The sequence below is a fragment of the Gallus gallus genome, chromosome 31, assembly GCF_016699485.2.
Source record: "Gallus gallus isolate bGalGal1 chromosome 31, bGalGal1.mat.broiler.GRCg7b, whole genome shotgun sequence".
Taxonomy (NCBI): Eukaryota; Metazoa; Chordata; class Aves; order Galliformes; family Phasianidae; genus Gallus; species Gallus gallus.
Genome location: NC_052562.1, coordinates 1,049,671 through 1,059,619, shown reverse-complemented (window position 1 = coordinate 1,059,619; position 9,949 = coordinate 1,049,671). Strand labels below are relative to the sequence as shown.

At 48.6% G+C, this 9,949-nt stretch overlaps 1 protein-coding gene and 1 long non-coding RNA gene across 4 annotated transcripts in view; one reads left to right on the top strand and one right to left on the bottom strand.

Moving 5' to 3' along the window:
- The first annotated feature begins 5,186 nt into the window (after nucleotides 1–5,186).
- The window catches only part of LOC107055460, a 24,119-nt gene continuing 19,356 nt past the window's right edge, over nucleotides 5,187–9,949 (top strand). For all 3 annotated transcript variants that reach the window (XM_046904869.1, XM_046904870.1, XM_040654419.2), the window contains exon 1: nucleotides 5,187–5,412. In XM_046904869.1, the coding sequence (XP_046760825.1) occupies nucleotides 5,274–5,412 (139 nt within the window). In that variant the 5' untranslated portion in view covers nucleotides 5,187–5,273. The remainder of the gene's footprint in view (nucleotides 5,413–9,949) is intronic.
- Nucleotides 8,910–9,537, bottom strand: LOC121107919. The gene is made up of 2 exons (XR_005842314.1): nucleotides 9,465–9,537; nucleotides 8,910–9,141 (listed from the first exon to the last, which is right to left on the bottom strand). It is a non-coding gene; the product is annotated as an uncharacterized LOC121107919 (long non-coding RNA).

Genomic DNA, 9,949 nt, shown 5'->3' with positions numbered 1-9,949 from the left:
TGTCACTGTGTTGACCATGGCTTCCAGGGGACTGATTGGAGAGATAGGGACAGTGGGGAGTGACGGGGCACATTGTGCTCCAATGGGGACACTGGAGTTGAATGGGGACAGAAAGAGGAGACGAGAAGATTGAGGTGTGTCGGCATCCCTGGAGCGCTGGGTTGATCCCTCACCTCTAGGTTCTGTGGTTCACACGCACCTAGTCTCCACAGCCACAGAATCAAAGAATCATAGAATGTTTAGAGTTGGAAGGGACCTGTGCATGCCATCGAGTCCAGCTCCTGTGAAGTGAACTGGGACACCACAGCTAGATCAGGTTGCCCAGGGCCTTATCCAGCCTAGCCTAGAAAGTCCCCAGGGACGGAGCACCAGCCACATCTCTAGGCAACCTGTTCCAGTGCCTCACCTCCTCACAGTGAGGAGTGCACCGTTAGGAGCAGTGAGTAAAAAAAACTTGGCACTTGTACTATTCTTTGTTTCCCAAGTACAGTCAGCAGTTGAAATCTGAAGAACAATAAAGACTCTGAAAAGGAAATCCAATTAGTGTCGCCTATAACCATATCAACAAGAAAGCCTCAAATTTGTCCTAATGCTACACGGTACTTTGATCTATACCTGATACCCAATCACTGTGGTAAAAATAAATCCCGATAGAACTATACTCCATCCGGGAAAGCATAGAACGTACGCCCATCAGAAGGGGAGAAAATATCAGACAATTGAGGCAAAGGTATGCACCGTGGGAGAACAGAAGGATTTATTTCAAAGAGGACTACCGTCAAAACCCAAGACATTGGTCTTGACACTACACAAAATATCTGCTCTTTTCCAATAGCTCCTGACAAACCCTTCTCCTTGTTGCAGGGAAAAAAGAGAAAGCAAAGATCCGGTAAAACCCCTTCAACCCCTTCACTACTCATGAAAACCAGTCTTAGTTGATCTGCCACCAACACGACATGTACTTCCCATTCTCAAAGCACCACTGAATTTTTGTACGTGGGAAGGTTCCAACGCCCACAGGTAAGAACATCGTATTCAGACTCAGTGGATAATCCCATCCTTGTCATCTTTGGATTCTCTGTATCTATGTATACAGGTTTTGAGAAGAGGCAATGCAAGACCCTTTTTAAACCATGACAGTATTAATGCTTGCGTGCACTTCTTGTTTGCTCACATTTGTGATTGCCATGTGTTACGTTACAAAATAGGTTAGCCATAGGCATGATGTTACTGAAATAAGCAGGACTGTGGGGTGTAGAACCGAAGAGGGAGAGACTGCTGCATCAGCATCCACAGTGCCATCATCTAATCTGAAGAAGCTCAAACAAAGCGGAGACAGTGAACGGACTGCTGAACTGTTTCATGTACTGTTTTGAGGCATGGAATCCAAATCCATGCTGAGATTGTGGAGACTCGTGGGATGGGGGAAAGGGTTGGTGTGAATGGCAATAGCTGTGAGCACCCACCTGGTTGTCTGCTCTTAATGAGCACATAACCTGGTGTTCTATTCTTAATGAGCACCCGCCTGGTATTCTAATCTTCATGAGTTTTCCAGGTCATGGAATTGTAACACTGAGGCCTAGCATGGTGTAGACACCTAAGCAAGACATATACCAGTGCAGCCGTTGAGCCTGTTTGTCACACAGCCCCCAACCTACCCTCTCCTCTAACAGAATGTAGGTGAAGTTTGGGAAAGCCCTGCCTCCTGTTACTTTATGTTTTTGAAGAATGCCTGTTCCAAGAGAGTGCTTAGGTAAACAGCATATTCTGGAGAGCCACGTGGGGATGGGCCCAGATCTTGCTCCGTTGATGAAACTCAGCAGTGAGCCACTTGTAACGAGCTGGTGCATCCATGCACATACCCACAACTGCACTGAAGCTTCTGCAGCTACAGTTAGCATCTTGATATTCCACTGAAATTTGGGTTTGGCTCTTGAATCTGTGCTCTAATACAGGTTTTTTGGTCTCAAGCACGACTACAGTTGTGCCTGTGGTTGGCCGTGGGTCCCACTGATCCTCACAATGTGTTTGTAAAAAGCTGGGAGGGAAACTTTATTTGATGTTTATTTTTTGTCAGTATATCATACTAATGTACATTAATTAAAGCCAGAAGTAGTTAAAAAATGAGAGTTGATCATGCAAAGTAAGTAACAACACAGCAATTCTTTAACTATGTTTTTTGTGGGTGTTCAAACTCAGACTCTGCTATTTCTTCTGCTAGAACCAGAGTTATGGTGCTAAGCAGTATGGACAGTGCATCATAATCCTTTTTCCAAGAAGTTACCAATTCCCTTCACTTGACATTCTGTTCAGTGGTCAGTGCTTCGCCAACTCCGAGGACTAAGGAAATCTTCTGTGCCTCTGTGTCACACAGACTGGTTCTGTTCTGTCGCCATGACAGCAATTGATTAAACAGCAGAACAAAAGTGAAAGTGAAAGCAATTCCAGTAGCGAGCTGCACACCCACGTATGGTTGGATTCTGCAGACTGGTAAGGCTGTGCTATCGGCTCTCAAGAGCTCTGTATGGTTTTTGAGTTTCCTTATCTCTTGGACAGTCTCATGGCAGTTGCATGATTTCTGTGTGGACCACAAATTCCTCAACAAGACATTCAAATGTGTTCACACAGGGGTATAGAAGTCTTAAATATTCACAGGCGTGTATGTCTGGGCTTACCAGACTCAAGCCTGCCTGAATGTAATGGGGACAAATGAATACGCCTGTGGCAGACAGGTATTTATTCAGGTAAGAATCTGTATTAATGGATGGATCTCAGAAAGATGGAAGGTTTGCACTCGGTGAGACATAGAAGTAAAAGCCAAAGGGACACAAAGGCAAAGAGGTGGGCATATGGTTAAAACCATCTTTACTACTGACTGTGAAATAAATCCCTTCTTGTTTCCAAATACATACCCAATCCATGAATCGATGTTCAGAGATCATTCAAGAAGGGATATGGAAAGATGAAAGGTGCCTGGAGGTCCCTGTGAGTTGGGCAGGTGTGACTTTTATATCCTGCTCCTGCCCCCTGGCAGAATGATAGCAATAAACAACAAGAACTCCCATATCCATCCTATGTCAGTGGGCTATTCATGGGCAGCCTCATCTCCAGCAGCATCTTCTTCCATGCACTTAGCAAGAGTCTCACATTTCCTTTATGCAAAGTCTGAATCTGTGTTATGATTTTATGTTTGCTGATTGATCAAAAATTCAACCCAAACTGCAGAGTCCATCCAGGTGACTGAAGAGACTCAGCATCTGAGAAATTCTAGACACTGAGTGAAACTGTAAGCCTTGTACATAAGGCAGGCAAGTCAAGTAAGGAAGATCTCAAAAGACACAGCAACACATGCTAACCATCTTGCCTTGAGATAAAGCACATCAAATATGGCAGCACTTGAGGGAGTGCTCTACAGACTTGATGCAAGATAATCACCAGATGGGAGCTCTCTATACTAGAAGAAGGTACAAAATGTTAAGGGTATTTTTGATAAAAAATCCCATAAGTGCTTTTGGGATTCATTGTAGGTGTTTGGACCACAGCCTGGCTGTGACACAATCCTAGCCCTTTGCCTTTGCTCTCTGTTCAGCTGTGCCATGCAGTAACTGCCCTGAGCTGGGGGACTCAGAGCAGTGTCATTCTGCCTGAGGAATAAGGACACACTCAGTGCTGCTAGCAGGCACCTTACAGCACCTTTCATCAAAAACCAGATGGAAGATGGACAAAACGCAGGGGGAATCCTGCCCCACAGACCTAGAGCCCTTCCCACCTGAATGGAAACACTCGGCCTGTCTTTGTCATTCAGCCCAGAGCAAAGCAACTGCAGTCATGCCGTGCAAGAGGTGATGTTCTTTGCAGCCCATCAGCCCTCTGCACTCACACACCTCTATGGTTTTGGTCCCTCAGACTGGAGATGTGCAGCTGCTGCTCTTTAAATGCCACTTCCAGCCCAGCCCCACGCAAGCAAAGCATCACGGAGAAATACATCTTTCTGAGGCAGCAGTCGGGTGAATCTTGTGTGGGAGGAAAGTTCTACTTCCTAAACAGAAGATGTGTTTACTGTGTGCACAAAGTTGAGGTCTGGCCAGACTAACAAAGGGGGATACAAAAATAGCACAGGCAGATTCTGAGCACGCAGGAGGTTCATTGCTCACCACAGAGTGAGTTTCTCAGCACATGGCCACGTTCTGTGGGGTCTGTTGATCATCTCCATGGGCAGATGCAGGGCCTGAGCTGAGTTCCTCCATTCTCAGCACAGAGAGCAGAACTGCAGCCGTGGTCCTGCTCTGCCACGTTTTGTGGGTCTACAGGTTGCATCATGGGCAGATGCAGGGGCAGTGTTCGCAGTGGATGAGTTCCCGACAGAGGAGTGGGGAGAGGCACAGGTTAATTTTCCTGCTGAGATTGTAATTGAAGTGATAATTGCTTGTGGTGATTCCAGCAGTAATACTGAGTGGAAAGTTGCTTTCTGCTGGTGGAGTTCTGCAGGTGGTGGAAAGTGTGTAGCAGCACTGAAGGCACTGGTTTTCTTCTGGGCCTCTCACTGTTGGGATGTTCCCTTAAGCTTGCAGTGCAATGGGGCTGAGAGTAGAGTCAAAGGAGCATGGACACAGGGGGGAGATGGAGTAGAATGCAGAAGAGATGCCATGTCAAGCAACAAGATGTTGTATTTAATGTGAGCTTATAAACAAGGGCAGCAACTGATTACACAGTTTAATGGTGATAGGAAAAAAGAGAAAGGATTTGTACTGAAAAGAGGAGTGATTCAGTTTAGATGCTAGAAGAAAATTCTTGATTCTGAGGGTGTTGCGGCACTAGCACAGCTGCCTATTGAAACAGTGCATGCCTGGAAGTGCTCAAGGATGGGTTAAATGGGGCCGTAGGTTTTCATGAGTCTATGGCTAACTGCATAATCTTTCAGGTCCTCTCCAGATCAAACCATTTTCTTTGATGACTCTGTGATAGACTGGAGATGGCCAGGAGGTTGCAAGAAAACAGAGCAAGGAGGAGAGCTGACGCAAAGAGACCGATGGGACCCTGCATGCAGAATGAGGGCATGATCAGCAAGATCAGGTGGGCATAAGGGGGAGAAGGGAGAAGATTCCTCCCTTTAAGAAACAGGAAACACAGACCATGATGAGGTGTCTGACGTCCCCAAATAAAAGCGGTAGCTCGGCAGACACAACAGATGCACCATGGGCTGCATCACAGTCTCTCACCGTGGGTAACTCTGTCAGCTAGAAAAATACCACAGGACAGGTCCTGGGGTTGCAATGCAAACCAGTGTCCATCTGTATCCAGCTCACATCAAAGTAGGCGCTGTGAGAAGAGATCTCCAAAAGATGTTGGGGGAAGCGCAATGGACCATGGCGTGTCCTCGTGTCCCTGCCCTCCTGCTGCTGGTGGTGGTTGGTGAGTTGGGGATGCTGTGTGAAGTGGGGAACCATGCCTGGAGCAGGAATCCCACCAGAAATAGGCTTGGGATGGTGCTGAGGGCAGTGGTGCAGTAGGTGAAGGGTGTAGGCGTGCTCCAAAAATACGTGAGTTACAAATGCTGGGTGCTTTAGAAAGATAGGGAACAGTACTTGAAGCAGCAAACGCACCACAAATGGACCCGAGCTTTCTCAGAGACACTGTATGGGGATAGGCAGACGGGATGGTGCCTAGTCCTCCGTGGGGACATGGGTGGGAACATCTGGGTGAGCAGGACATTGTCCCTCTAAACAAAACTCTCTCTGTCCCGCGGTGCAGGTACTGGTGTGAGCACCCAGGGCATCTGCAGTTCCACAGCTGATGGTGAGTGTGGGAATGGGTCCAGAAAAAGAAGACATGGTGGGGGAGGAAATGGAAGAGAGAAAGGCTTTTTCCCCCTGAATTCCCAATGTCCATCTCTGGAGTGCTGATTGTTGTGCCTTGTGATTCAATGTGGTTTGCAACCAATGAGGTGGTGGAATCCCTGTGCCATCTCTCCAGGTACTCTCCAGGCTCCAGTCCTGGTCCTTAACGCATCCAGTGCTCAGGAAGGAGAAGTTGTCCTGGCTCGATGTGTCTTTCAGAAGCAGTTTCCTGCTACCCGAATTGTCTTGTGCAAGGATGGGTTGGAGGTGTACAGTGTGAAGGTCCAAGAGGAAGGGTCATGAGCTCCATGCTGCTGAACATCACTGAGAGAAGCAGTGGGGACATACACATGTTTCTACCAGCAGAGGAACGAAAACTGGCTGAGGAGCTCTCCCCTCAGCTCCCTTGGACCTGCAGGTCACAGGTGGGACATGACACCAGGGTTGTGCGGACGCAGGGGATGGGGGGACTGAACACCACATAGATTTTCTGGATCAAGAAATGCCATAGAGAGACTGGGCTCTGGAATGGTCTCCCTCTCCATCCGTGGTGCAGAAATGGGGCACTGCAGTGCCCAGGCTCAGGAAGCAGGTGCAGGGTTTGGGCACGATCCCTTTCCTGGGAAGGGATGCTGCAAGGGTTATTCAAAAATGTTTTGAGAATAAGGAATGGAAACTCGGGTGATTTCCAAGTGTGGGGTGGTTTCTCACTGTGTGTGAGCTCCTATGCAGCAAGAAGATGATGCTGTGGCCATAGTGTGGGGATGGCCAGATGTTGGTGTGCTTTGGGATCTGGGTGCCTCTACCTGCTTCAACAAAACCACCTAAAAGAGGCTTTAGATGGCGGCAGGAGGGGAAATGCATTATGGAGTCTTGCAATTGGGATGCTGCCATCCTACATCAACATACTAGTCCTTTCTTATCCACAAGGTGAAGTAGAGAATTGTGCTGCAGTATCATACAGTGCACGGTTGCATCTCTGCCATGCATTTTTAAATCCAGCATAGTTTACGTAATCAGATCGAAGGGAACCTACATCATTCCATGTGTCTCAGGAGAAGGGCAGGCTCAGTGGGCACCTTCCTATGGCTGCAAGCCCTGCCCCCATAGCAATGCACTCAGGAGCCGTGTTCATGCAGAGGTGAGAGTTCGGGGGATACTCAGCCCATCCATTTGTCCCCCCAGGCCATGTGTCCAGATCCACGGAAGAGACAGCACATGCCGGTGAGAGGCTCCCCTTTGGTCCTGTTGACCCTGTCCCTTACTGTTGTCCTCATCCCTTCCCTGTGTCCCCATACCATCACTACATCCCCATCACACCCCACTGTCTGCATCACCCTGCTCTGACCCCATCACATTCCCGTGTCCCCATCCTATTCATTAGTCCCCATCACTCCACTTTGTCCCCAGACTCATACACCCCGTTGGGCCCCATAGTCATCGCTGTGGCATCAGTGGCTGTCACCCTGCTCCTGTCTGCAGCCTCCTGCTGGATCATCAAGAAAGGTCAGGGCTTATGGGCTTCTGGGTACTGTGTGGGATCCATGAGGCTGTCAAAGCTCTGATGTGGGACTCTTCTTCTTTCAGGTGCTTGTGGGAAGAGATGCTGTAGGTGAGCAGGAAGTGGCAGGTCTGGGTAATTGGTGGGCATCTGGGACCCTGGGGTGCTGCTCCTTTTTCAGTGTGAGCTTTGTCAGTGGATTCCCTCGTGTAGAGGAGGGATTGCAGTACGATAGGAGATGGAGGCACTTTTCCCTGGGAATATCTCCAGTGGCCCTTGGATGCTTTGTGGAACCTCAATGCCTTTTCTCTCTGCTCTCTCTGTCTCTCTCCATGGTGCTGGTAGTGCTGAGGGATCTCCTGCCGACCACGATTCTTACTGTAAGTTTCAGTCCCTTGCACCCTTCCTTTCTAGGCATTGAGTACAATGCAGAGATGATCCCAAATGCTGTATTTTAAGTCAGGATTATCTCCACGTGCTCATGACAATCAATGCTTATAAAGTTAATTTTTCAGGATATAGTCCCAATACTATTCCGGCATCATCTCTCTAAACCTCCTTGACAAATATGGTCTCATTCTCTTCACCCTGCTATACAGTCTCCACTCCTGTAGCTGACACTGCTGGGAATTAACAAATGCTTCACTTTCAAACTCTGCACTGAGCGGACAGTGTTTCAGAGGAAATGTGTCTGTTCAGAGCACTTTTTTGGGTGAGGACAATTCTCAGCAACAGAGCAGCCTCCACCCAATATCGTGCAGAAGCAAAACCCGCCTCCCTACAGCACAGGGCATTTTCTTGGGCTGCAAGGCAGACCTCAGGAGCCGCTGTATAAGCTGTAAGGGTGATGATTTTGGCAGAGGATGCCCACGGGTGCATTTGTGTTGGTGGCTGGGGAAGGTCTCTCCCCTGCTGATGGCTGGGCACTCATTCAGGATCTCCCTGCAGATGCCAACGTGGATGAAATGAGGAGAGTGAAGGTGAGTTGTGCTCTTGCAGAGGCCTGCAGGTTGAGCGTGCATTTTTTTGTCTGCAGAAGGCATGGCTTTGGAGGGGAAATGCCAGCTCAGTTGTCACGGTGTGCAGTTCCCCTCCTGCCACATTCCCATGGGGAATGCTGCATGGCCGTGCTGTGGGACCACTGTAATTCCTTGTTTGTGTTTTGAAGGCCTCTGGAATACACAGCTCTGAAGTTTGTACATAGGACAGAATGTCAGAAAGTGAGAGGCGATCCACCCCTTTCTCTGCAAGAAGAAGGGGGAAAGCACAGCAGAGGTGACACTTATCAATAAAAGCATGAAATCCTTCTGCATCAGAATGAAGTTTTGTGTACTTCTTCTGTCTGAATGCACTCTGAGGGTGCCCATCTGTCCATAGGGGCAGTGACAGAATCCTTGTGCTTGGGGCTCATGGGAGGTATCAAGACAGGGCCATCCTGGGCATCTCCAGAGCTTCTTCCACCTAAAGCCACAGCAGTGATGTATAACCGCAGCTCATCACTTCATGATGTCTTTGATTCAAGACCGTGGTGAGCTTGATGATGCATAACAACAGCTCAGCACTTGCCGATGTCTCTAAAATAGCTGTGATATTTTATTGATATTCTAGGTGGTCCATACATAAGCAAGTCATATATCTTAGTGGCTAGAAATAATGGGAGAGCATACCCCATGAACCCAAAAGCCCCATGTTCTGCCCCAAGAGCCCTCTGCAAGAAAACACAATGGTCGTGACGCAGTCCTGGTTGCCTTGGCATGCTGAAGCCTATGCATCTCTGCTGCGGGTCATCTGCTTCACGGGAGGCTGGAGGGGAAAGGAAAGCCCTGTTATTGCAGCTGCAGCCTGCAAGCCCTGCACAAGGAGGCTCCAGGAGCGCTGGAGGGAGCTGCACGCATTGGAGAAGCAGGCAGGAGTCAGCTAGCAAAAGTCAGAGCAGATCTGGGTTGGAAAACAAGGGGAGGCATTTGCCGTAGACTGAGGTAGAGTGACTTGTGACTCAGAAATTAAATCTTGTGATTTGCAGTTTTTGTGCAAGTAAAGAGATGCATGAGCAAGCGTACCAAAATGATATGCCATTTCTGTGGAGCATATCACTTTAGTTTTGGGTGAGAAGGGCCCTGACTCACCTTGTCCCTTCGAAAGTGGGCAATGGTTGAGTCTGTGGGGAAAAAAAAACACACTATGAGTGCTCAGTATTCAGTGGGAAGGGGGGCGACCCACCACTGGTTTGGGCAGCAGACCCCGCGGGGCTCTGGACTGACTGTCCACCCCCATTGCACCACTCTGAGGAAGATTTGGAGGACAGAGACGCTGGGCTTTGGGGGGGCATTTTCCCATCATTTGAGGCATTTTCTATATTTACACAGCACATCTGAGCCTGCTGCTCTGCAATGAAAATTCAAGCTGCAAACAGAGCAAGGTGCAGGTGTGGTGGGGCGTTATATCCCCCATCCCTGACCACAGCATCCTCCCTTTGCAGCTGCCTGCACTTGCAGAGCATATCTATGAGATATTTCCCCACTGCTGTCTGTGTGCACAGCAATATCCTCCAGTGCAGGGCTGAGCTTTGGTCTGTGCTTGAAACAAACACCATAGTGAGAGGAACTGTAGA